Source organism: Mustela nivalis (assembly GCF_964662115.1).
Source record: "Mustela nivalis genome assembly, chromosome: X".
NCBI lineage: Eukaryota > Metazoa > Chordata > Mammalia > Carnivora > Mustelidae > Mustela > Mustela nivalis.
In genome coordinates this window covers 64,761,508-64,787,218 of record NC_139040.1, presented here as the reverse complement: position 1 = coordinate 64,787,218, position 25,711 = coordinate 64,761,508, and the positions used below count along the sequence as shown (strand labels likewise).

Sequence of the window (25,711 nt, the reverse complement as noted above, 5' to 3'; positions counted from 1 at the left end):
AAAACAGACACATAGATCAATGGAACAGAATAGAGAGCCCAGAAATAGACCCTCAACTCTATGGCCAACTCATCTTCGACAAAGCAGGAAAGAATGTCCAATGGAAAAAAGACAGCCTCTTCAATAAATGGTGCTGGGAAAATTGGACAGCCACATGCAGAAAAATGAAATTGGACCATTTCCTTACACCACACACAAGAATAGACTCAAAATGGATGAAGGACCTCAATGTGCAAAAGGAATCCATCAAAATCCTTGAGGAGAACACAGGCAGCAACCTCTTCGACCTCTGCCACAGCAACATCTTCCTAGGAACAACGCCAAAGGCAAGGGAAGCAAGGGCAAAAATGAACTATTGGGATTTCATCAAGATCAAAAGCTTTTGCACAGCAAAGGAAACAGTTAACAAAATCAAAAGACAACTGACAGAATGGAAGAAGATATTTGCAAACGACATATCAGATAAAGGATTAGTGTCCAGAATCTATAAAGAACTTAGCAAACCCAACACCCAAAGAACAAATAATCCAATCAAGAAATGGGCAGAGGACATGAACAGACATTTCTGCAAAGAAGACATCCAGATGGCCAACAGACACATGAAAAAGTGCTCCATATCACTCGGCATCAGGGAAACACAAATCAAAACCACAATGAGATATCACCTCACACCAGGCAGAATGGCTAAAATCAACAAGTCAGGAAATGACAGATGCTGGCAAGGATGCGGAGAAAGGGGAACCCTCCTCCACTGTTGGTGGCAATGCAAGCTGGTGCAACCACTCTGGAAAACAGCATGGAGGTTCCTCAAAATGTTGAAAATAGAACTGCCCTATGACCCAGCAATTGCACTTCTGGGTATTTACCCTAAAGATACAAACGTAGTGATCCAAAGGGGCACGTGCACCCGAATGTTTATAGCAGCCATGTCCACAATAGCCAAACTACGGAAAGAACCTAGATGTCCATCAACAGATGAATGGATCAAGAAGAGGTGGTATATATACACAACGGAATACTATGCAGCCATCAAAAGAAATGAAATCTTGCCATTTGCGACAACATGGATGGAACTAGAGCGTATCATGCTTAGCGAAATAAGTCAAGCAGAGAAAGACAACTATCATATGATCTCCCTGATATGAGGAAGTGGTGATTCAACATGGGGGCTTAAGTGGGTAGGAGAAGAATCAATGAAACAAGATGGGATTGGGAGGGAGACAAACCATAAGTGACTCTTAATCTCACAAAACAAACTGAGGGTTGCTGGGGGGAGGGGGTTTGGGAGAAGGGGGTGGGATTATGGACATTGGGGAGGGTATGTGCTTTGGTGAGAGCTGTGAAGTGTGTAAACCTGGTGATTCACAGACCTGTACCCCTGGGGATAAAAATATATGTTTATAAAAAATAAAAAATTAATAAAGACTTAAAAAAAATCCAACACTGAAAAATAAATAATCCAATTAGAAAATGGGCTAAGAACAGGAACAGAAATTTTTCCAAAGAAGACATCCAGATGGCCAACAAATACATGAAAAGATGCTTTACATCACTAATTATCAGGAAAATGAAAATTAAAATGACAATGGTGTATTTCACACCTGTCAGAATGGCTAGAATCAACAACACAAGGAACAACAGGTATTGGCAAGGATGTGGAGAAACGGGAACCCTCTTGCCCTGCTGGTAGAAATGCAAACTTGTGCACCCACTCTGGGAAACAGAAGGAGGTTCCTCAAAAATTTAAAATAGTTCTACATAAAGATCCAACAATTACACTATTAGGTGTTTATGCCCAAAATACAAAAATACTAATTTTAAGGGATATAGGCACACTGATGTTTATAGCAGCATTATCTAGAATAGGAAAATTATAGAAACAGCCCAATTGTCCAGCAACTTATGAATGGATAAAGAAGATGTGGTGTGTATATATACATAATGCAATAGTATTCATCCATAAAAAGAATGAAACTGTGACATTTGCAACAACATGGATAGCACTACAGAGTATTACAGTAAGCAAAATAAGTTTTTCAGAGAAAGAGAAATACCATATGATTTCACACATATGTGGAATTTAAAAAACAAAACAAAAGAACAAAGGGGAATAAAATATAGAGGCAAACCAAGAAACAGCCTCTTAACTATAGAGAAGAAACTAAAGGTTACCAGAGGTGAAGTGGGAGGGGATGGGATAAATAGGTGATTGGGATGAGGAATGTAACATGTAACATAATTTAAGGGAACATCAGATTGTATTAAAATTTTACCTTGAGACTAAAGAAAAACTAGAGAGAGGATCAGTAAGAAAATAGAAGACTTGAACAACATTATAATCCAATCAGTCTAACAGATACCTGAAAACACTGAACCCAACAACAGAAAAATACACATTCTTCTCAAATGTACATGGAACATTTTCCATTTTAAACCATATAATAGAATACAAAACAAATCTCAATAAATTTAAAAGATTGAAATGATACAAAGTTTCTTTTATGACACAATGGAATTAAACTGGAAATGAATAATAGTAAAAGCTATAAAATTTAAAATATGGGGAAATTAAACAATAAGCTCATTTAAAAATTTATATCTAATCAGCATATGAAGGTCTTAATATTTTGCTATATTTACTTCATGTATTCTTAATTTTTTTTAATTTGAGTATGGTTGACACAATGTTTTATCAGTCGCAGGCATATCTTGTGACTCAACAAGTGTATGTTTTGCTAAAAAATATACTATTAAGCAATGGATCAAGGAATAAATGACAAGTGACAAAGAAAATACTTTGAGATGAATGACTATATTAACACAACATACCAAATCTAACAGGATATACAGTAAAAGCTGTACTCAAGAGGTAAATTTATGGCTTTATTTTTTTTCTAAAGATTTTATTTATTTACATGAGAGAGAGAGAGAGAGAGCACAGAGGGAGAGGGAGAAGCAGACCTCTGCTGAGCAGGAGCCTGATGCAAGGCTCAGTCCCAGTACCCTGGGTCATGATCTGTACCAAAGGCAGATGCTCGACCGAATGAGCCAGGCAAGTGCCCCAAATTTATGGCTTTAAATGCCTACATTATTAAAGAGCAAAAATATAAAATCAGTCATCTTACTTTATACCTTAAGAAACTAAAACAGAGGGCACCTGGGTGGCTCAGTGGGTTAAGCCGCTGCCTTCAGCTCAGGTCATGATCTCAGGGTCCTGGGATCGAGTCCCACATCAGGCTCTCTGCTCAGCAGGGAGCCTGCTTCCCTTCCTCTCTCTCTGCCTGCCTCTCCGTCTACTTGTGATTTCTCTCTGTCAAATAAATAAATAAAATCTTTAAGGGGTGCCTGGGTGGCTCAGAGGGTTAAGGCCTCTGCCTTTGGCTCAGGTCATGATCTCGGGGTCCTGAGATCGAGCCCCGCATCGGGCTCTCTGCTCAACAGGGAGCCTGCTTCCCTTCCTCTCTCTCTGCCTGCCTCTCTGCCTACTTGTGATCTCTCTCTGTCAAATAAATAAATAAAATATTAAAAAAAAAGAAACTAAAACAGAAGAGAAAACTAAATTCAAAGCTAGCAGAAGGAAGGATATAATGAAGACTTGAGAAAAACAAAATAGAGAACTCAAAACAATAGAATCAATGAAACTGAAAGTTGGGACCTTGAAAAAAATCAACAGAATTGACAAAACTTCAACTAGCCAGGTCGGGAGAGAGGACTCGAGTTACTAATATCAGAAATACAGTGGAGATAGTAATAGAGAAGTTATATAAATAGAAAGGATTATAATAGAATAGGATCAATTATGCATGAACAAATTGGGTAACCTAAATGAAATGGGCAAATTCCTGAAAACACAGAAACTACAAAAACTGAGTTAAGAAGAAAGAAAATCTGAGCAGACACAAAAAGTAAAAAGATTGAATCAATAATCAAAAACCTCCCAACAAAAAAAAAATCCAAGACCAGATAGATTCAGTGGTAAATTGTCCAAATACTTAAAGAATAATAAACATCCATCCTTCTCAAACTGTTAAAAAAAATCAAAGACAGAACACTTCCTAGCTTACTCTATAATGCCAGCATTACCCTTATACCTGTGGTGGATAAAGATATCACAAGAAAAGGAAACAACTTACAAACATCTCATGAATATACAGATGTAACACTACTGAAAAATTACCAGCAAACCAAATTCAGCGGCCTATTAGAGGATTATACATCATGGTCAAGTGAGATGTATCCAAGAAATGTAAGTCTACTTCAACATATGAAAATCAATCATGTAATACCCTACATTAAGAGAATAAAGGAAAAAAAATACAATCATCTCCATTGATGCTAGAAAAGTATTTGACAAGATACCACAAACTTTTAGGGATAAAAAATAGTCAAGAAACTAGGAATAATGCACGAGGTTTTCTTTTTCTCCACATCCTTGTCAATGCTTGTTGTTTCTTCTGTTTTTGATTTTAGCTATTCTGACAGGTGTGAGGTAATATCTCATTGTGGTTTTGATTTGCATTTCCCTAACGATGAGTGATGTTGACCATTTTTCAGGTGTCTGTTGGCCATGTGGATGTCTTCTTTGGAGAAATGTCTCCTCATGTCTTCTGCCCGTCTTTTAAATGGATTGTTTTGTGGGTGTTGAGTTGTATCAGTTCTGTATATGTTTTGGATACTAATCTTTTATCAGATATGTCATTTGCAAATATCTTCTCCCATTTAGTAGGTTGCCTTTTAGTTTTGTTGGTTGTTTTCTTTGCTGTACAGAAGCTTTTTATTTTGACATAGTCCCATAGCATATTTTTGCTTTTATTTCTATTGCCTCAGGAGACAGATCTAAAAAAATGTTGCCATGGTTGATGTCAGAGAAATTATTGGTTGTGTTCTCTTCTAGGATTTTTATGGCTTCAGGCCTCACATTTAGGCTTTTCTTTTTCTCTTATTGTGTTATGTTAGTCACTGTAGTACATCATTAGTTTTTCATATAGTGTTCCATGATTCATTGTTTGCGTATAACACCCAGTGCTCCATGCAATACATGCCCTCCTTAATACCCATCACTGGCCTAACCCATCCCCCTACCCCCCCACCGAAAGACTCAGTTTGTTTCCCAGCATCCATCGTCTCTCATGGTTCATCTCCCTCTCTGATTTCCCCCCCTTCATTTTCCCCTTCCTTCTCCTAATGTCTTCCATGTTATTCCTTATGTTCCACATAGGATAATTGGCTCTCTCTGCTTGACTTATTTCACTTAGTATAATCCACTCCAGTTCCATCCATGTTGATGCAAATGGTGGGTATTCATCCTTTCTGAAGGTTGAGTAATATTCCATTGTACATATGGACCACATCTTCTTTATCCATTTGTCTGTTGAAGGGCATCTTGGCTCCTTCTGCAATTTGGCTATTGTGGACATTGCTACTGTGAACATTGGGGTGCATATGGCCCTTCTTTTCACTACATCTGTATCTTTGGGGTAAATACCTAGTAGTATTTACCTAATAGTGCAATTGATGGGTCGTAGGGTAGCTCTATTTAACATCTTGAGGAAACTCCATGCTGTTTTCAAGAGTGGCTACACCAGCTTGCATTCCCACAAACAGTGTAAGAGGGTTCCCCTTTCTCCATATCTTCACCAATATTAATTGTTTCCTGTTTTGTTAATTTTGGCCAATCTGTGTAAGGTGGTATCTCATTGTGGTTTTGATTTGAATCTCCCTGATGGCTAGTGATGTTGATTATTTTTCATGTGTCTGTTAGCTATTTGTATGTCTTTTTTGGAGAAATGTCTGTTCATGTCTTCTATCCATTTTTTTTACTGGGTTATTAGTTTTTTGAGTATTGAGTTTGAGAAGTTCTTTATAGATCTTGGATATCAGCCCTTTGTAATGTCATTTGCAAATATCCTCTCCCATTCCATGGGCTGCCTCTTAGTTTTGTTGACTGTTTACTTTGGTGTGCTGAAGCTTTTTATGTTGAAGTCCTTTTAAGACATGTCTCCAAAGGCAAGTGAAACAAAAACATTTAGGCCTTTAATCTAGTATGGAAGTTCTTCAAAAAGTTTAAAATAGAACTACACTGTGATCCAGTAAGCACACTACTGGATATTGACAGCAAAAATGCAAAAACACTAATCCAAAAAGATACATGCATTCCTATGTTTATTGCAGCATTATTTAAAACAGCCAAACTATGGAAGCAGCCTAAGTGTTCATCAATAGTCGAATAGCTAAAGATATGGTATATATTTGTTCAATGGAATATTATTCAGCCATAAATAAGAATTAAATATTGCCATTTGCAACAAAATGGACAGAGGTAGAGAATATAATGCTAAGCAAAACACGTAAGAGATAGACAACAAATACCTTATGATTTCACTCATAGGTAGAATGTAAGAAACAGAGCTAGCAAGCACTGGAAAAAGAGAGAGAGAGAGAAACCAAGAAACTTGACTCTTAACTAAAGATAACAAACTGATGGTTACCAGAGGGTAGGCTGGGGGGAGAAATGGGTGAAATAGGTGATGGGGATTAAGGAGTGCAAGTGTGATGATGAGCATGGAGTAATGTATAGAATTATTGAATCGCTATATTGTATACCTGAAACTAATATAACATTTCATGTTAACTATACTAGAAATAAATGTGTTTTTGAAAAAAAAAATTAGGAATAGAAGTGAACTTTCTTAACTTGATAAAGGGCATTTATGAAAAACACACAGCTAACAGTATACTCAATGAAAAAAGACTAAAAAGTTTTTGCTTCAGATAAGAAACAAGGAAAGGATACCTGTTTTTACCACTTCTGTTCATGTTGTACTTCAAGTTTTAGGCAGTGCAATAAGACCAAGAAAAAGAAAAAAAAACAAATTGGAAAGAAGGAATGAAATTATTTCTATTCACAGATGATGTGATCCTACTGTATAAATAATTCTAAGGAACAACTGAAAAACCTCTTAGAGCTAATAAGCAAATTCAGTGAAATTACAGAATATAAGATCAAGAGTACATAGTTTTATTTCTGTGCAATAGCAAAGAAAAATCAGAAAAGGAAATTTTTAAAAAGATTCTGAATTGAGATCCCAGGAGTTAAGATGGCAGAGGAATAAGGAAACTTAATTTCACCTGATCCCTGTAATTCAGCTAGGTAGTTACCAAATCATTCTGAACAAATGTAAAATAAATCAGGTATCTGAGAACAGAATTTCTGTAATTCTACAAATAGAAAAGTGACCACTTTTTGGAAAGTAGGAGGTCTGGAGCTATGAATCTGGGGTGATACATCTGAAGATACGGAAGAGGGGCAGGAGCTAGCTTAAAGAAACCACTACAAAGTATTTGAGCAGTGGAGTACAAAATCAGAACTTTTAGAAGTCTGCTACAGTGTGGAGCATCCATGGCTTAAAGGTGAGCAGGTGGTGAAGCAGGGCAGAATCTCAGGTGGGACAGTGTGGTATCATGATCCCTGGGATCACAAGAACAGGGGTGACTGAATGTGGCAGTTTCCAGGCTTCAGAGTGGGGAAACCAGTTGAAAATGGAGGGTCTAGGCACCAACTTTCTGCTCAGTGTTGCCATAAGCTGCAAACTGCTACAAGGTCAAGAAGCTATTCTCCAGGCAGAGGCCCAGCAAAAGGCAGAAGTGCAGTGAGACTCCCCTCCCTCCCCCAGGAGGAATGGTGAGGGTTCACACCACAAGAGTCCATAAAGTTCGAAGACTAGAAACTGTGACATGTGCCTGAGATAAAAATGCCCAGTCACAGGCTGGGTGAACACAGAGTTCAAGCAGAAACCAGGGAGACAAGAGAGATTGACTGCTTATCTGTGAGGGCTCACTGAAGAGTCAGGTAGCAATATTTAAGCTCCAGGGCTAGAGGTCTGGGTGCTGCCATTTTAATCTCCCCCTTTGGTGCTGAAAGCCCTCAGGGAGGAAAACAGCACCGCATAGTACAATCTGCAGCCCCTTACACTGAGCCCACCCTCTGGCAAGGGGAATGCAATTCTACCTGGGCATGTACGTCTGAGAATCAGTGTAACAGGTCCCTCCCCCCAACAAGAACAGTAGAAACAATTCACTGGCATGAAGTTTACTGATCATAGAGAATGGCAATCCTTCAGTACTTGGGGGAAACAGAATATAGCATTCATTTTTTATTACTTTTTTAATCACTATTACTATTATTCTTATATATATATAGCATATATACATATATACTATTATTATTACTATATATACTATTTTTACTATTATCTTTTGTCTTTTAGTTTTATTTTTCCAGCTATTTTCTTATTTTTTAAATTCCTTTTTCATGTTTATCTTAACATTATATATATATATATATATATATACATATATATATAAAATATATATATAAAATTTTTGGTTTCCTTCATTGTATTTTACTGTGTTTTTGTATATATAAGTTTTTCTCTCTTTTCTACTTTGAGGTCTAGTTTCCTTTATCAAACAAACCAAACAAACCAAAATCCCCCAGGATCTAGTTTGTCTTATTTTGCTTTACTTCTTTTTTGGCTTTTTTATTATTTTTGATCTGGTTCCATTTTCTTCTGGTTAGTTTTGTTTGTATTTTTCTGGTGTTGTTATTAATTTTGCTTTTTCTCTCTCTTTCTTTTATTCATTTCTGGACATACTGATGAGATGGAGAAACTCAACCCAAAAGAAAGAACAGGTAGAAGTACTCACTTCTGGGAATTAATCAATATGGTTATAAGTAAGACATCAGAACTAGAAATCAGAACAAAAATTATAAAGACACTGGCTGGGATGGAAAAAAGCACAGAAGACAGTAGAAAATCCCTCACTGTAGAAATAAAATCTAATCAGGTCGAAATTAAAAATGCAATTCCTGAGATGCAGTAAAAAATGGAGGCTCTAACAGCTAGTATAAATGAGACAGAAGACAGAGTCAGGGATATAGAAGTCAGGGATATATAAAACAAGGAAGCTGAGAAAAGAGAGAAACACAGCTATTAGAACATGAAGGGAGAATGAGAGAAAGCGAGATACCATAAAGCAAAATAATATTCAAATAATAAGGGTCCCAGAAGATGAAGGGGGGGGCAGAAGGTTTATTTGAACAAATTATAACTGAGAACTTCCCTAATCTGGGGAAGGAAACAGGCATTCAAGTCCAGGAGGCATACTGAACCCCCCTCAAAAATCAATAAAAATAGGTCAACACCTTGACATAGAATAGTGAAACTTGAATATTTCAGAAGTAAAGAGAAAATCCTGAAAGCAGCTCTGGAAAAAAATCCTTAACCGACAAGGGTAAAAAGATAAAGCTGGAAGCAAACCTGTCCAAAGAGACCTGCCAGGCCAGGAAGGACTGGCTAAGTGGGAAAACTATGCAGCCAAGAATACTTTATCCAGCAAGCCTGTCATTCAGAATAGGAGAGATAGTTTCTGGGAAAAACAAAACTAAAGGAATTTGTGAACACTAAACCAACCCTGCAAGAAATATTAGAGGAGATCCTCTGAGCAGAGAGAGAGCCCAAAAGTAACAAAGACCAGAAAGGAACAGATACAATCTACAGAAACAGCTTTACAGGTCATAAAATGACAGTAAATTCATATCTTTCAATAATTACTATGAATGAATATGGACAAAAAGCTCTAATCAAAAAACACAGGGTATCAGATTGGATTGAAAAACAAGACCCATCGAAATGCATTGTATAAGAGACTCTTTTTATAACCAAAGACACTTTCAGATTGAAAGTAAGGGGGTAGAGAACAATTTATCATTCAAATGGACATCAAAATAAAGCTGGAGTAGCCATACTTATATCAGACAAACTAGATTTCAAACCAAAGACTGAAATAGGGAATTAAGAAAGACACTATATCATAATAAAAGGGTCTATCCAACAAGATCTAAGAATTTTAAATAGTTATGTCCCTAACTAGGGAGCAACCAACTGTATAAACCAATTAATAACAAAATTTTTAAAAATACTTTGATAATAATACAATCCTAGTAGTGGATTTTAACACCCACTCACAGCAATGGACAAATTATCTAAGCAGAAGATCAACAGGGAAACAAGGGCTTTAAATGACACACTGGACCAGATAGACTTTACAGATATAGTCAGAGCATTTCATCCTAAAACAACAGAATACATATTCTTCTCCAGTGCACATGAAATATCCTACAGAATAGATCACAAATCAGATGTCAACTGGTACAAAAAGACTGAGACCATACCATGCATATTTTCAGACCACAGTGCTTTAAAACTTGAACTTAATCACATGAGAAAAATTGGAAAGAACAAAACCACATGGAGGTTAAGGAGCATGCTAGTAAAGAATGAATGGGTCAACCAGGGATAAAAGAACAATTAAAAAAATACATGTAAACAAATGAAAATGAAAACAAGATAGTTCAGAACCTTTGGGATACAGCAAAGGTGGTCCTAAGCAGGAAATAAATAGCCATAAAGGCCCTTCTCAAAAAACAAGAAAAGTCTCAAATATACAACATAAACTTATACAAAAAGGAGCTGGAAAAAGAACAGCAAATAAAGCCAAAATCCAGGTGGAAAAGAGAAATAACAAAGATTAGAGCAGAAATCAATGATACAGAAAGAAAAAAAAAGGACAGATCAAAGAAACTAGGAGCTAGTTCTTTCAAATTAATAAGATAGATAAACCCTTAGCCAAATTTATCAAAAAGAAAAGTGAAAGGACCCAAATGAATAAAATCAAGAGTGAAAGAGGAGAAATCACAACCAACACTGAAGAAATACAACTGTAAGAAAATATTATGAGCAATTATATGACAACAAATTAGGCAATCTGGAAAAAATGGACACATTCCTACAAACATACAAATTACCAAAACTTAAATAGAAAGATACAGAAAACCTGAACAGACTTCTAATCAGCTATGAAATTAAAACAGTAGGGGGCGCCTGGGTGGCTCAGTGGGTTAAGCCTCTGCCTTCTGCTCAGGTAATGATCTCAGGGTCCTGGGATCAAGTCCTACATTGGGCTCTCTGCTCAGCAGGGAAACTGCCTCCCCTCCCCGCCCCGCCTCTCTGCCTCTCTGCCTACTTGTGATCTTTCTCTCTGTCAAATAAATAAATAAAATCTTAAAAAAAAAGAAATTGAAACAGTAATCAAAAATCACCCAATAAACAAGAGTCCAGGACCAGATGGCCTCCCAGGGGAATTCTACAAAACATTTAAAGAAGAATTAATACCTTTTCTTCTGAAGCTGTTTCAAAAAAAAGAAAAAAGGAAAATTTCTATAAGGGAAGCATTACCTTGATCCCCAAACCAAAAAAGGAGCCCAGCAAAAAGGAGATTTACAAGCAATATCCCTGATTAACATGGCTGTAAAAATTCTTACAAAGATACTAGCTAATAGGATCCACTAGTACACTAAAAGGATTACTCACCACCACCAAATAGGATCTACTCCTGGGCTGCAGAGGTGGTTCACTATTCACAAATCCATCAGTGTGATACACCACATTAACAAAAGAAAGGACAAGACCATTATAATCCTCTCAATAGATGCAGAAAAAGCATTTGACAAAATACAGAATCCTTTCTTGATAAAAAACCCTCTGTAGTGTACGGATTGAAGGAGCATACCTCAATATCATAAAAACCATATATGGAAACCCCACCGTGAATATCATCCTCAATGGGGAAAAACTGAAAGTTTTGTCTTAAGGTCAGGAATATGACAAGGATGTTCACTCTCACCACTGCTGTTCAACACAGTACTGGAAGGCCTAGCCTTAGCAATCATATAACAAAAAGAAATTAAAGGCATCTAAATTGGCAAAGAAGAAGTCAAACCTTCTCTCTTCCCAGACTACATGATGCTCTATGCAGAAAACCAAGAAGACTCCACCCAAATTTTTCTAGAACTGATACAGAAATTCCACAAATTAGTAAGGCATAAAACCAATGCACAGAAGTCAGTTGCATTTCTATATAATGACAATAAGGCAGAAGAAAGAGAAATCAAGGAATTGATCCCATTTACAATTACACCAAAACCCCCTTAGATATCTAGGAATAAACATAACCGAAAAGGTAAATGATCTGTACTCTGAAAACTATGGAATACTTATGAAAGAAATTGAGGAAGACACAAAGAAATAGAAAAACATTCCATGCTCCTGGATTGGAAGAATAATGTTAAAATGTCTATACGACCCAAAACAAATCATCCATTCAATGGATGAAATGGAATGATTCCAATGGATGGAATGATGGAAAATACCATCAGCATTTTTCACAGACCTGGAAAAAAACAATCTTAAAAGTTGTACGGAAATAAAAAAGACCCCAAATAGCTAGAAGAATGTCGAAAAAGAAAATCAAAATTTGAAGCATCACAATTCCAGACTTCAGGTTGTATTTACAAAGCTGTAATCATCAAGACAGTATAATACTAGCACAAAAACAGACATAGATGAATGAAAGAATCCAGAAATGGACCCTCAACCCTGTGTTCAATTAATCTTTGACAAAGCAGGAAAGAATAACTGAGGAAAAAAGACAGTCTCTTCAACAAAGAGTGTTCGGGAAAATTGGACAGCCACATGCAGAAGAATGAAACTGGACCATTTCCTTCTACCATACATAAAAATAGACTCAACATGGATGAATGTCCTAAATGTGAGACAGCAATCCATCAAAATCCTAGAGGAGAGCACAGGCAGCAACCTCTTCAACCTCTGCAGCAGCAGCTTCTTGCTAGACATGTCTCCAAAGGCAAGGGAACGAAAAGGCAAAAATGAACTTTGGGACTTCAAAATCAAAAGCTTTCACACAGCAAAGGAAACAGTCAACAAAACCAAAAGACAACCAACAGAATGGGACAAAATATTTGCAAATGACATATCAGATCAAGGACTAGTACCCAAAATCTATAAAGAACTTATCAAACTCAACAACCAAAGAACAAATAATCCAGTCAAGAAATGGTCTGAAGACATGAACAGACATTTCTCCCAAGAATACATACAAATGGCTAACAGACACATGAAAAATGCTCAATACCCCTTGGCATCAGGGAAATACAAATCAAAACCACAATGAGACGACACCTCACACCAGTCAGAATGGCTAAAATTTTTTTTAAAACTCAGGAAATGACAGATGTTGGTAAGGATGTGAAAAAAGGGAACCTTCCTACACTGTTGGTAGGAATGCAAGTTGGAGCAGACACTTTGGAAAAGAGTACAGAGGTTCCTCAAGAAGTTTAAAATAGAGTTACCCTATGACCCAGCAATTGCACTACTGGTTATTTATTCCAAAGATACAAATATAGTGATCCCAAGGGGCATTTGCACCCCAATGTTTATAGCATCATTATCCATAATAGCCAAATTGGAAAGAGCCCAGATGTCCACTGACAGATGAATGGATAAAGAAGATGTGGTGTGTGTGTGTGTGTGTGTGTGTGTGTACACATATGTATGTACATGTGTATGTATATATGTACATATACACACGTTTATAAGTGTGTATATATATACATATATACATACATGCAATGGAATATTAGGCAGCCATCAAAAAGAATGGAATCTTGCTATTTGCAATGACATGGATAGAACTAGAGGGTATTATGCTAAGCAAAAGAAGTCAGTCAGAGAAAGACAATTATCATAGGATCTCACTGGTATGTGGACTTTAAGAAACAAAATGGGATCATAGGGGAAGATAGAAAAAAATAAAAACTAAAAGAAGACAAAACCAGAGAGGGAGACAAATCATAGGAGACTCTTAAGGATAGGAAACAAAAGCACTGCTGAAGGGATGGGGGTGCACAGATGGGGTAACTGGGTGATGGAAATTAAGGAGGACATGTGATGTAATGAGCACTGGGTATTATATAAGACTGATGAGTCACGGGTCTGTAACTCTGAAACCAATAATATATTTTATGTTAATTAATTAAATTTAAATAAAAATGTTTAAAAATGGGCAAAAGACATAAACAGACATTGTTCAAAGAAGATATACAGATGCATCATATTCTTTAACTCTCACAACAATGCTCTAATGGCATATAGTAGATGCTAAGGAAATATTTGTGGTACAAATGAACAACCATATAAGGAAGGAACCATGTGAGGCAACCTTGGTTGAGAAAGAGTAGGCAAATTGCTGCAGATCTCCTAGTTAGTAAGTGGCAGAATTCAAACTTTAAAAGACAAAAATACCACTTTTGGCTTGAGTTCTAACCTGAAATTACAGATAAAGACACATCAGGTTCTATTTCTAGAAAGAAGGTCCTTAATATTACTTTTTGAGTCATATTGAAATTTAAACTGTTAATTTGGTTGTGTTGTTTTGGTTTTAAACAGCCTTGACACCCAATTCCCCACTATTTCTTAAACAAGTGACTTAGGAAGATTTGATTTAACCTCTCTGAAACCAAGGTTTCAGAAAATTGTAAAATGAAGATGACAGAATGAAGGTGGGGCCAGAATTTGAAGTGAAGGCTACCTTACTCTCCTGGTTTTTAAATAATGGTAACTGATGCAAAATGTTAAGAAAACACTGTGTAGACCAAATAAAATACATCTGCAGGCGACATTTGGCCCACTAGTTGCAAGTTTTGCCTTCTGTATTTGTTTTTTTTCTAAAGATTTTATTTATTTATTTGACACAGAGCCCAAGTAGGCGGGGGGTGGGAGCGTCCCCACTGAGCAGAGAGCCTGATTTGGAGCTCAATCCGAGGACCCTGAGACCATTACCTGAGCCAAAGGCAGAGGCTTAACCCACTGAGCCACCCAGGCGCCCTGCCTTCTCTATTTGTTAAGAGAAGGCAGAGAGTTAGGACACTATAGTGGTTAAAGCATGGACTATGGAACCATATTGCCTGGGTTGCCACCCAAGTTGGGCCATTTACTAGCTCTATGACCCTAGGCAACCTTTTTCATCTGTCTGTACCTTAGTTTTCTTGTCTTTAAAATGGGAATGTACCTTAGAAGGTCGTTATGAGAATTGAGTTTGTGTGTGTCGGCGGGTGGGGGGGGGAGGCATGGGCGGGTGTACGTGCACAGGCACCATTTAAAACACCACCTGGCATATAACAACCGATCTGCAAATATGTTAAATAAAGCAAAATTTAAAAGCTCTAAGCTTCAACTATTTTCACTAATTCCAGTTTGATATTTGCCTCAGTTTGCACATCTGTAAAATGGGGACAATAAAGGTACCTACTTTGTATGGTTATTATCAGGACTAAGTAATTTAATATAGAGAAAATTAAGATATCTACAGTATTTACATTGTCTAGAACGGATTAAGCACTATGTAATTGTCAGCCATTACTATTATTAATTTTTAAAATGAATGCTTGGCTAAGCTCATGTAAGTCAGTACTGCACAACTTTAAAATATGCTTAGTAGTGTTTACATAATGGCACTGATCCTAAGAAGCAAAGCCCATAGTATAATACTGGAGCTGAAATTTTACCCCAGTAGTCAATCATTCAAAAAAGCTTAGTGGTGAAGTCTGAGAACAGTAAAACCTCCCAACCATTGCATAGCCCACTTTATACTCATCAATAAAGCTGAGGTTTATTGTTGAGGTAAAGTTTGAAATAAACTTTGAGATAAAAAGGAAAAAGCCTAAATTTGCATCTATAAAGGCAACTAATTGAATTTATTTTTTAACATCTCAGTACATTTTCTTTCTTTTTTAAGAAAATTTTATTTATTTATTTGACAGACAGAAATCACAAGTAGGCAGAGAGGTAGGCAGAGAGAGAGAGGAGGAAGCAGGCTCCCTGCCGAGCAGAGAGCCCAATGCAGGGCTTGATCCCAGGACTCGATCCCAGGACCCTGGGATCATGACCTGAGTCAAAGGCAGAGGCTTTAACCCACTGAGCCACCCAGGTGCCCCTCAGTACATTTTCAGTAATAAATCTAAGAAGGAGAGATAGAAAATTCAAACTCCCATGCACAGTTAGAAGAAATTTTTATACTGGGAAACACAGTTAACTCCTGGCTCCCTACTTAATCTCCACCTACGTGGAGTAAACTATTATTTTGTCAGATATGTAAGAGAAGGAAGTTGTAAGAAGGGTCAGGTCCTGGGGTTGGATAAAACAACACCCTAATCATAATTTTTAAGATGTTAAGAGCCTAGTATAAAGAAATAAAGATAGTGTGGAAGGACTTGACAGTGCATAGATGACAAATGGGACAAATAAGATTCCTAGTGTGAGGGAACCAGAAATAAGTTGGAACTTCATACTGAATGAATGGGGATCATTGCAGGACACAAGTTGTGAAGTTAGAAGTTGTATTTCTTATACTGAATTGACAATAACTATTAGTGAATCTCCTTTGAGAAGAGATGGAAATTCTTCAGTGGGAGAGGATAGAGGCAAGGGGAGATCTCAGTTGAGCAAAAGAGAAGGTCTGTTGTGAGGAGACAGGATATAATATAAAAACTCCAGGGCACCTGGGTGGCTCAGTTGGTTGAGCAGCTGCCTTTGGCTCAGGTCATGATCCTGGACTTCCAGGATCGAGTCCCGCATCGGGCTCCCAGCTCCTTGGGGAGTCTGCTTCTCCCTCTGACCTTCTCCTCTCGCATGTTCTCTCTCACTCATTCTCTCTCAAATAAATAAATAAAATATTTTTTAAAAAAGCTCCATTGTGAATTTGTAAGAACACCATAAAACCTTTAGTGATAAGGATAGGTGACTGGGATGATACAACTGGGGAACATACAGGATAGGATGTTGTGGTTAAGTGTCAGGAAATACTGTGGAATTCTAAGTTTGAAAGCACAAGATATGATGTGGGAACCATTTTCTAGATAAGGGGATGGAATGCTCTATAATGTGACAGGACAGGGTACAAGAGGAATTCTAGATTTATAAAAGGGATGGTCTAATAAAACAGGACAAGACATGAGGCTCCCATGGACTGGGAAGGATATATTAGAAATCCCAGTAGAAAAGGATGGTGTTTTCCTAGTTTGAGAAGACAGGGGAAAGACAACCCTAGAGGGAAATAAGATAAAATAATAATAATAATTTAGAGAAAGAGGATGGCAAAATGTGGGGCTAACAATAAAAGAGAACTGCAGGAGGTGGGGAGTAGTTTTCAAAAAAGATAACAAGGGGGGAGTATCATTAGAAAAGTAGTGGCCCTTGGGGGGCTGTATGAGATGTTGTGGAAAGTCTTATGGGAAGGTAAAGAGGACACTAATATGAGAAGAGAGTGGACAGGCATGACTATATTGTGATAAAAGCAGGGTGCCTAGTATGAGATGTGAGAAAATAATGTGAGGACCCTAATGGAAAAGAGTGAATGCTCCTCAAAACAGGAGAGCAGAAGACTAAAAGGAACCCCTTTTATTCTGATAAAATCAGGGGCTTTAATGTGAGAGGACAGGACAAGTTGTATTGTAGGACTCTCATTCCACTGGAGAAGATGACAAAATGGTAAAACCCCCAGGGAAAGAGAATAAAAGGGCCATTTTCATTTTGTGAAAAGGGGAGACAGTGGGATAAAACAAGGCATACTGTGGGGTCTTAAGTGGGAGAAGCTGTGAAGCACTTCAGCCAGTGTGAGAGGATCATGGAAAAAGGATGAATTCCAGTGTTGGAAAAAAGAGTGCTAGTAACAGAGTACAGGAAATGTTTTGGGCTTCCTTAGTAGGAAGGAATGCGAAAATGTGGGGCTCCTAGTTGGATACTTTGGTGGTATTCATAGTGCAAGCAGTTTAACGATACAGGGTGTTTTTTCTCAATTCTGTAGGGTGGGAGCCCCCAGAACGAGAACACCAGGCACAAGTGGTTGTCCTGTATGAGAAAAGGGGGCTCTAGTGGAAAGTGCCAGGAGATTCTTGTGGGTATGGCCAGGGAATAAGGGAAAAAACCCTCAGTGGGAAGCGATGGCAACATGCTGGGACACTCGTGGGAAGACTGAAGAAATACTGTGAGAGGTCAAGGCTGAAGACGAGGAGTTCTCCCGAGAGCTAAGAACAAACAACCCCCTCCCCTCAAAAAAAAAAAAAAAATCCCTGCAGCGTGAGGGCTAAGAACAAGGGGAGGGAGACGCCAGTGTGGAGGGTACAACAGACAATTATGCTGGAGCATAATTTCCCCACCGTAGGTGCCCAGCTCCACTTACCCAGGCAGAGTTCAAAGACGTAGGCATAGTAGGACCAAAGCACAACGAGGACAATAACGAGCACTGGCACCCAGGAAAGTACTCGGCGGCAGCACCGTAGCCCCCCGGACAGAGCCATCTTCCAGCTCCGCCGCATCTTTGGATCGAAGATCGACCGAGCAGGCCTGCCAGCGCTGAGTCTGAACTGCCCGGCAGATAGCTGGGAGGCAGGGAGGCACGCTGTGCGGCGCTCCACTGCCTAGCCTGGCGGGAACCGTCTCTAGGAGCAGATACCACCTGTAAGGCTGCGGGGCAGAGCGCGCCCTGCCTGGCACGATGGGCGTGAGTCTTGGCGAGGAGGAACTGGCCTTGTTGGAGCGGAAGGTGATCCGCCCGGCAGTCGAGGCTGGGCACGCTGGGAGGGAATGCAGCCCCTCCCCTTTCCTCCTCTTCCACACCCTTGCCACAGCGCTACAGGCAGAGCTAGACCTCTGCAAAACGGTGAAGCGCAAGAAATTTGGGTCCGCCCATCCGCTTTTACTGCACTGCGTCCCCCCACCCCCCCATCTCCTTTCTGATCTCTTTCTGGTTTTGTTGTTGTTGTTGGGTTTTGTTGTTGTTGTTTGTTTGTTTGTTTTGTTTTTGGTCTCTCTGCCCCCCCCCAACACAAACGCGGGAGCACACGTACACGCTGTACGAAAGATGCCAGCCATAGCCTCTCAAGACTGAAAGGTTAACCAACCCCATCCTCCCACTGCCGCTTGAACAATGTGCTTAACGCGTAGTGCCGCAATCACTGCTTAGGTAAGTCAGTTCACAGGACGCTCTCTCCTTCCTTCTCCTCCTCCCTTACCCCTGAGTTTAGCTTCGTCCATTTTGGTATGGAAAAACGAACGAAGGGAACTTTAATTCTGTCAGGGGTCAGGGAAAGATGCAAAGGTAGTAATATTTAAACAGCTTTAATAGCAAATGTTTGCTAGTCAGACGAGAGGGGAAGGATCTTTCAGATAGAGGAAGTAACGTTTGCAAAAGCATAGAGTCATAAAAATCCAAAAGTGTCCAAGGAACAACTAATATAGCTGGAGAGGGTGTGTGAAGATGAGAGGCTGGACTGAGACTGGGAATAGAGGCTGAGGGAACAGTGTGAGGGTCCTTATACGCCCTGCCAGGGTGTGTGAACATAATCCTATAAAGCAGGTTACTATGAACAGCCATTAAAGGTTTGGGCAATGGAATGACATTAGCGGAGATGTATTTTTGTGAAAGAACTGGCAGGATTTGGGAGAGGAGGACGGTCTGGAAGCCCAGTTAGCAAGCAATTTAATTCAACAAATGCTTTGGGATGGTTGCTTTGTGTAGGTCAACTTTGGTATAAAAAGAATGAATAAACAGGAGGCCTGTTCCCATGAAGCTCATCTTCTCTTCAGGTGTTCAATGACATAAGCATAATAATGGAAGTATAGTAAGATTTTGACACTTATGGATTTGAAACTCACTGTTGAATGATTTCTAAAAGTCTATGACATGGAGAAATTTGTGATTTTGCTGAGACCATGCCTTATTCACATTCTGTAGTGGGAACAAGGATTTCAACAGGGTTGTGCTCTATTCTTTATGGTTATATATGCTGTGATTTCCTGAAGCAATAAGAGCTTTCTTGTTTCTTTTCAGACAATTTCATGGTTGATACTACTAAATTAATGATGTAGTGAAACACAGACTCATTTCGGTTGCAGTATTTATCTTAATAAGTCAATTGATTATTTGAGTCCGAAGGTTCAGACATAAATATTTAAATATTATTTTCCATCATTATTGAGGTATAGTTGACAAATAAAAATTGCATATATTTAGGGTGTATAATGTGATCATTTGGTAGGTATATAGACGATGAAATGATTATGACAATCAAGCTAATCAATGCATCTGTTATCTCATAGGTACCATTTTTAAATTTTTTTATTTAATTTCCTTTCAGTGTAACAGAATTCATTGTTTATGCACCACACCCAGTGCTCCATGCAATACGTGCCCTCCTTAATACCCACCACCTGGCTCCCCCAACCTCCCAGCCCCTGCCCCCCCCGCCCTTCAAAACCCTCAGATTTTTTTTTCAGAGTCCATAGTCTCTCATGGTTCATCTCCCCTTCCAATTTCCCTCAACTCCCTTCTCCTCTCCAGCTCCCCATGTCCTCCATGTTATTTCTTATGCTCCACAAATAAGTGAAACCATATGATAATTGACTCTCTCTGCTTGACTGATTTCACTCAGCATAATCCCTTCCAGTCCCGTCCATGTTGCTACAAAGGTTGGGTATTCATCCTTTCTGATGGAGGCATAATATTCCATAGTGTATATGGACTACATCTTCTTTATCCATTCCTCTGCTGAAGGGCATCTTGGTTCTTTCCACAGTTTGGCAACCGTGGCCATTGCTGCTATGAACACTGGGGTACAGATGGCCCTTCTTTTCACTGCATCTGTATCTTTGGGGTAAATTCCCAATAGTGCAATTGCAGGGTCATAGGGAACCTCTATTTTCAATTTCTTAAGGAATCTCCACACTGTTCTCCAAATTGGCTTCACTAACTTGGATTGCCACCAACAGTGTAAGAGGGTTCCCCTTTCTCCACATCCACTCCAACAGACATTGTTTCCTGTCTTGCTAATTTTGACCATTATAACTGGTGTAAGGTGGTATCTCAATGTGGTTTTAATTTGAATCTCCCTGATGGCTAGTGATGTTGAACATTTTGTCATATGTCTGATAGCCATTTGTATGTCTTCATTGGAGAAGTGTCTGTTCATGGCTTCTGCCCATTTTTTGACATGATTATCTGTTCTGTGTGTGTTGAGTTTGAGAAGTTCTTTATAGAGCCTGGGTATTAGCCTTTTCTCTGTACTGTCATTTGCAAATATCTTCTCCCATTCCGTGGGTTGCCTCTTTGTTTTGTTGACTGTTTGCTTTGCTGTGCAGAAGCTTTTGATCTTGAAGAAGTCCCAAAAAATGCATTTTCGCTTTTGTTTCCTTTGCCTTTGGAGACATATCTTGAAAGAAGTTGCTGTGGCTGATATCGAAGAGGTTCCTGCCTATGTTCTCCTCTAGGATTCTGATGGATTCCTGTCTCACGTTGAGGTCTTTTATCCATTTTGAGTTTATCTTTGTGTACGGTGTAAGAGAATGGTCGAGTTTCTTTCTTCTACATATAGCTGTCCAATTTTCCCAACACCATTTATTGAAGAGATTGTCTTTTTTCTACTGTATGTTTTTTCCTGCTTTGTCGAAGATTGTTTGACCATAGAGTTGAAGGTCCATATCTGGGCTCTCTACTCTGTTCCACTCATCTATGTATCTGTTTTTATGCAGCTAACAGGTACCATTTTTTGATAAATATTTTTATTGAGATTTATTTTACATACAACATTGTGTAAATGTAAGGTGTACATTTTTCGAAGTTTTATTTACATTCCAATTACTTAACATATAGTGTAATATTAGTTTCAGGTATACAATGTAGTGATTCAACAGTTCCATACAACACTAGGTGCTCATCATAACAAGCACACTCCTTAATCCCCATCACCTATTTAACCATTCCACCCACCCAACTCCATTTTGGTAACAATCAGTTTGTTTTCTGTAGTTAAGAGTCTGTTTTGTAGTTTGTCTCTCTGTTTCTCTCTCTTTTTTTTTCCTTTGCTCATTTGTTTTGTTTCTTAAATTCTACATATGAATGAAACCATAGGGTGTCTGACATTTTCTGATGGACTTATTTCCCTTTGCATGATATTCTGGTTCCATACATGTCATTGCAAATGGCAAGATTTCATTTTTTATAGCTGAATAATACTTCATTATATGTGTATGTGGTGCATATATATATATATATATACACACCACAAATATATACAATCTTCTTTATCCATTCATCAGTTGATGGACACTTGTGCTGTTTCTGCAATTTAGCTATTATGGATAATGCTGCTAAAAACGTTAGGGTGCATGTCTCCCTTTCACTTAGTATTGTAGTCTTTGGGTAAACACCTAGTAGGGTAACTGCTGGATCTTAGGGTAGTTCTATTTTCAACTTTTTGAGGAACCTCCCTACTGTTTTCCAGTGTGGCTGTACCAGTTTGCATTCCCACCAACAGCACAAGAGGATTTCCCTTTCAGTGTTGTCCTTTTGTTCTTGTGCTATTGATTTTAGCCATTCTGACAGGTGTGAGGTGATAGCTCAGTGTAGTTTTGATTTCCATTTCCCTTATAATCAGGGATGTTGAACATCTTTTCATGTGTCTGTTGGCCATCTGGCTGTCTTCTTTGGAAAAATGTCTATGTCTTCTGCCCATTTTTAATTGGATAATTTATTTTGGGGGTTATACATAAATTCTTTATATATTTGAATTACTAACCATTTATCACATATGCCATCACAAATATCTTCTCCCATTCCCGTAGTTTTATTTTGATAAAGTCCCAATAGTTTATTTTTGCTTTTGTTTCCTTTCCCTCAGGAGACATATCTAGAAAGAAGTTTCTACAGCCAATGTTAAAGAAGTTACTGCCTATGTTCTCCTGTAGGGTTTTATGGTTTCTGGTCTTACATTTAGATCTTTAATGCATTTTCAATTTATTTTTCTGTATGGTAAAAGAAAGAGTGGTCCAGTTTCATTCTTCTGCATGTTGCTGTCTGGTTTTCTGAGCACCCTTTGTTGAAAAGAGACTGTGCTTTATCCAATGGATATTCTTTCCTGCTTTGTCAAAAATTAGCTGACCGTATAATTGTGGGTTCATTTTTAGGTTTTCTCTTCTGTTCTTTTGTTTTATGTGTCTGCTTTTGTGCCAGTACAATACTGTTTTGATTAGTACAGCTTTGTAATATAACTTCAAGTTTGGAATTGTGAAGCCTCCAGCTTTGCTTTTTTTTTTTTTCAAGGTTGCTTTGTCTATTCTGAGTCTTTTCTGGTTCCATACAAATTTTAGGACGGTTTTTTCTATTTCTGTGAAAAATGCTAGTGGTATTTTGGTAAGGATTGCATTAAACGTGTAGATTGCTTTGGGTAGTATAGACATTCTAAGATATTTGTTCTTCTGATCCATGAGCATGGAATACCTTTCCATTTCTTTGTGACATCTTCAATTTCTTTCATCAGAGTTTTCTAGTTTTCAGAGTACAGGTGTCTTACCTTTTGGTTAGGTTTAATCCTAGGTATCTTACTGTTTTTGTTGTAATTGTAAATGGGATTGATTCATTATTTACTCTCACTGCTGCTCCATTATTGCTATAGAAAACTGCAACATATTTCTGTACATTGATTTTGTACCCTGTGACTTTACTGAATTTGTGTATCAGTTCTAACAGTTTATTGGTGGAGTCCTTTGTGTTTTCAATATAAAGTATCAAATCAATCATTTGCAAATAGTGGAAGTTTGACTTCTTCCTTGCAGATTTGGATGTCTTTTGTTGCATTCTGTTGTCTGATTGCTGTGGCTAGGACTTTCAGTACTGTTAAATAACTGTGTTGAGAGTGGACATCCCTGTCTTCTTCCTGACTGTAGAGGAAAAGCTCTCAGTTGTTCTCCATTGAGTATGATATTAGCTGTGGGTTTTTCACAGATGGCCTTTAAAAGAACAATAGATTTTAAAAAAAATCATTCACCACAATCAAGTGAGATTTATTCCTGGGATACAAGGGTGGTTCAATATTTGCAAATCAATAAACATGATATACCACACTAATAATAGAAAGGACAATAACCATATGATTATTTCAATGGGTGTATCAAAACCATTTGACAAACATGTGATCTATTATTCAGAAATTTCCATGTGCACTTGAAAGAATGTGTATTTTTCTATTTTAGTCTGGAGTGTTCTGAATATATCTATTAAGTCCATCTCATCCAGGATGTCATTGAAAGCCATTTTTTTTTCTTTTTCATTTTCTGTGTAGTTGATCTATCCATTAACATACATGGGGTGTTATATTCCCCTACTATTATTGTATTATTTTCAATAAGTTCCTTTATGTTTGTTATTAATTATTTTATATATTTGGGCACTCCCATATGGGGTGCATATTTACAATTGTTATATCATTTTCTTGCATTTTCCCTTTATGAGTATATAGTGCCCTTTTTGTCTCTTTTTGCAGCCTTTGTTTTACAGTCTAGTTTGTTCAATATAATACTGCTTCTGGATTTCTTTTTAAATTCTTCTGAGTGATAAATGTTTCTCCATCCCCCTCACTTTCATTCTGAAGATATCTTTAGGTCAACAGTGAGTCTTTTGTAGTCAGCATGTGGGTGGATCTTGTTTTTTATCCATTCTGACACCCTATATATATATATATTTTAAAGATTTATTCTTTTATTTGAGAGAGAGAGAGAGAGAGAGAGAGATCAGCGGGGAGGAGCAGAGGGATAAGGGAGAGACAATTCCAAGGAGACTCTGCACTGTGCATGGAGCCCAATGCAGAGCTCGATCTCAGGACCCCAAGATTATGACCCAAGCTGAAATCATGAGTTCGACACTCAGCCAACTACACCACCCAGGTACCAACCCTATGTTTTTTTTATTGGAGTGCTTGGTCCACTTACATTCGAAGTAATTATTGATAGATATATATTTATTTTCATTTCATTACTTCTTTTGTAATTGTTTCTGGAGATTTTCTTTGATCCTTTCTTGTCTTTGTTGCTGTTGGTCTCTCCTTTGCCCTCAGAGAGTCCTCTTTAATATCTTTTGCTGGACTGCTTTAGTGGTCACAAACTCCTATAGTTTTTTCTTCTCTGGGAAACTCCTTATCTCTCATTTATTCTGAATAACAACCTTGGTGGATAGAGTATTGTTGGCTATCGCCCTCGCCCCGCAAGGACGACAAGACTCCCTGGTTCGGATGCATCTTCTCTCTCTTCTCTCTCTTTATTTCCGCAAGTCTACACACTTATATATGCTTACATGACCAATCAGCGAGCAGGGTACAGGAGGGAGTGAATCAGGCTGTGCACCTAAACAAACAACTTCGCTAGCAACCAATGCTGTTTACTTCCTCTTTGGGCATTCCGCTTAGTCTCACGAGGCAATCCTAACCTGGCAACTAGCCAGGCGCCATCTTTTAATGGCGGAGGCTGCCCTGGCCAGGGGCCTGCCTCCGATATCTCCCCCTTTTTTCTTTTATGGCAGGGATCGTGCCTGTCTTAGGTTGTCAGTGGCGGGGAATATCCTTACCCGTCATCAGACGGCAGATATCAATGATCTGCGTCCTGTCTTAGGTTGGTATATTTCCTCCACCAACCTTACCCGTCGTTGACTACCGATCCAGCATACTTAGCCACACTTGGGGGGATGTTCCAGCCTCGATGGCTAACAAGGCCTGCACCATGGCTTGCTGTTGCCTAGGTTGCTGCCACCTCCAAATTTGCAGAATCAAGCCCACTACGAGGATTGTCAGACCAATTACGCTAGCCCATTGTTTCTTAAAGGTTAACACATCTTGCAATGTTTTGATTATCTCTGGGAGGGTTGCAAGCTCACCTCTGGTGTTATTTATCCTTGTTATGCTTAGTAGCAG

The 25,711-nt window shown here is 38.4% G+C and overlaps 1 protein-coding gene across 7 annotated transcripts in view; it reads right to left on the bottom strand.

Annotated features, from left to right (window-relative positions):
• ZDHHC15 (zDHHC palmitoyltransferase 15) overlaps nt 1-18,547 on the bottom strand; it is a 1,212,570-nt gene extending 1,194,023 nt beyond the window's left edge. For 5 of the 7 annotated variants that reach the window (XM_082716046.1, XM_082716047.1, XM_082716045.1 and 2 more), the window contains exon 1: nt 18,157-18,534. In XM_082716046.1, coding sequence (XP_082572172.1) covers nt 18,157-18,292 — 136 coding nt within the window. In that variant the 5' untranslated portion in view covers nt 18,293-18,534. Of the gene's footprint in view, nt 1-18,156 lie in introns of all 7 variants that reach the window. The other 2 variants (XM_082716043.1, XM_082716044.1) reach the window with 2 other exon arrangements.
• Nucleotides 18,548-25,711: the final 7,164 nt, after the last annotated feature.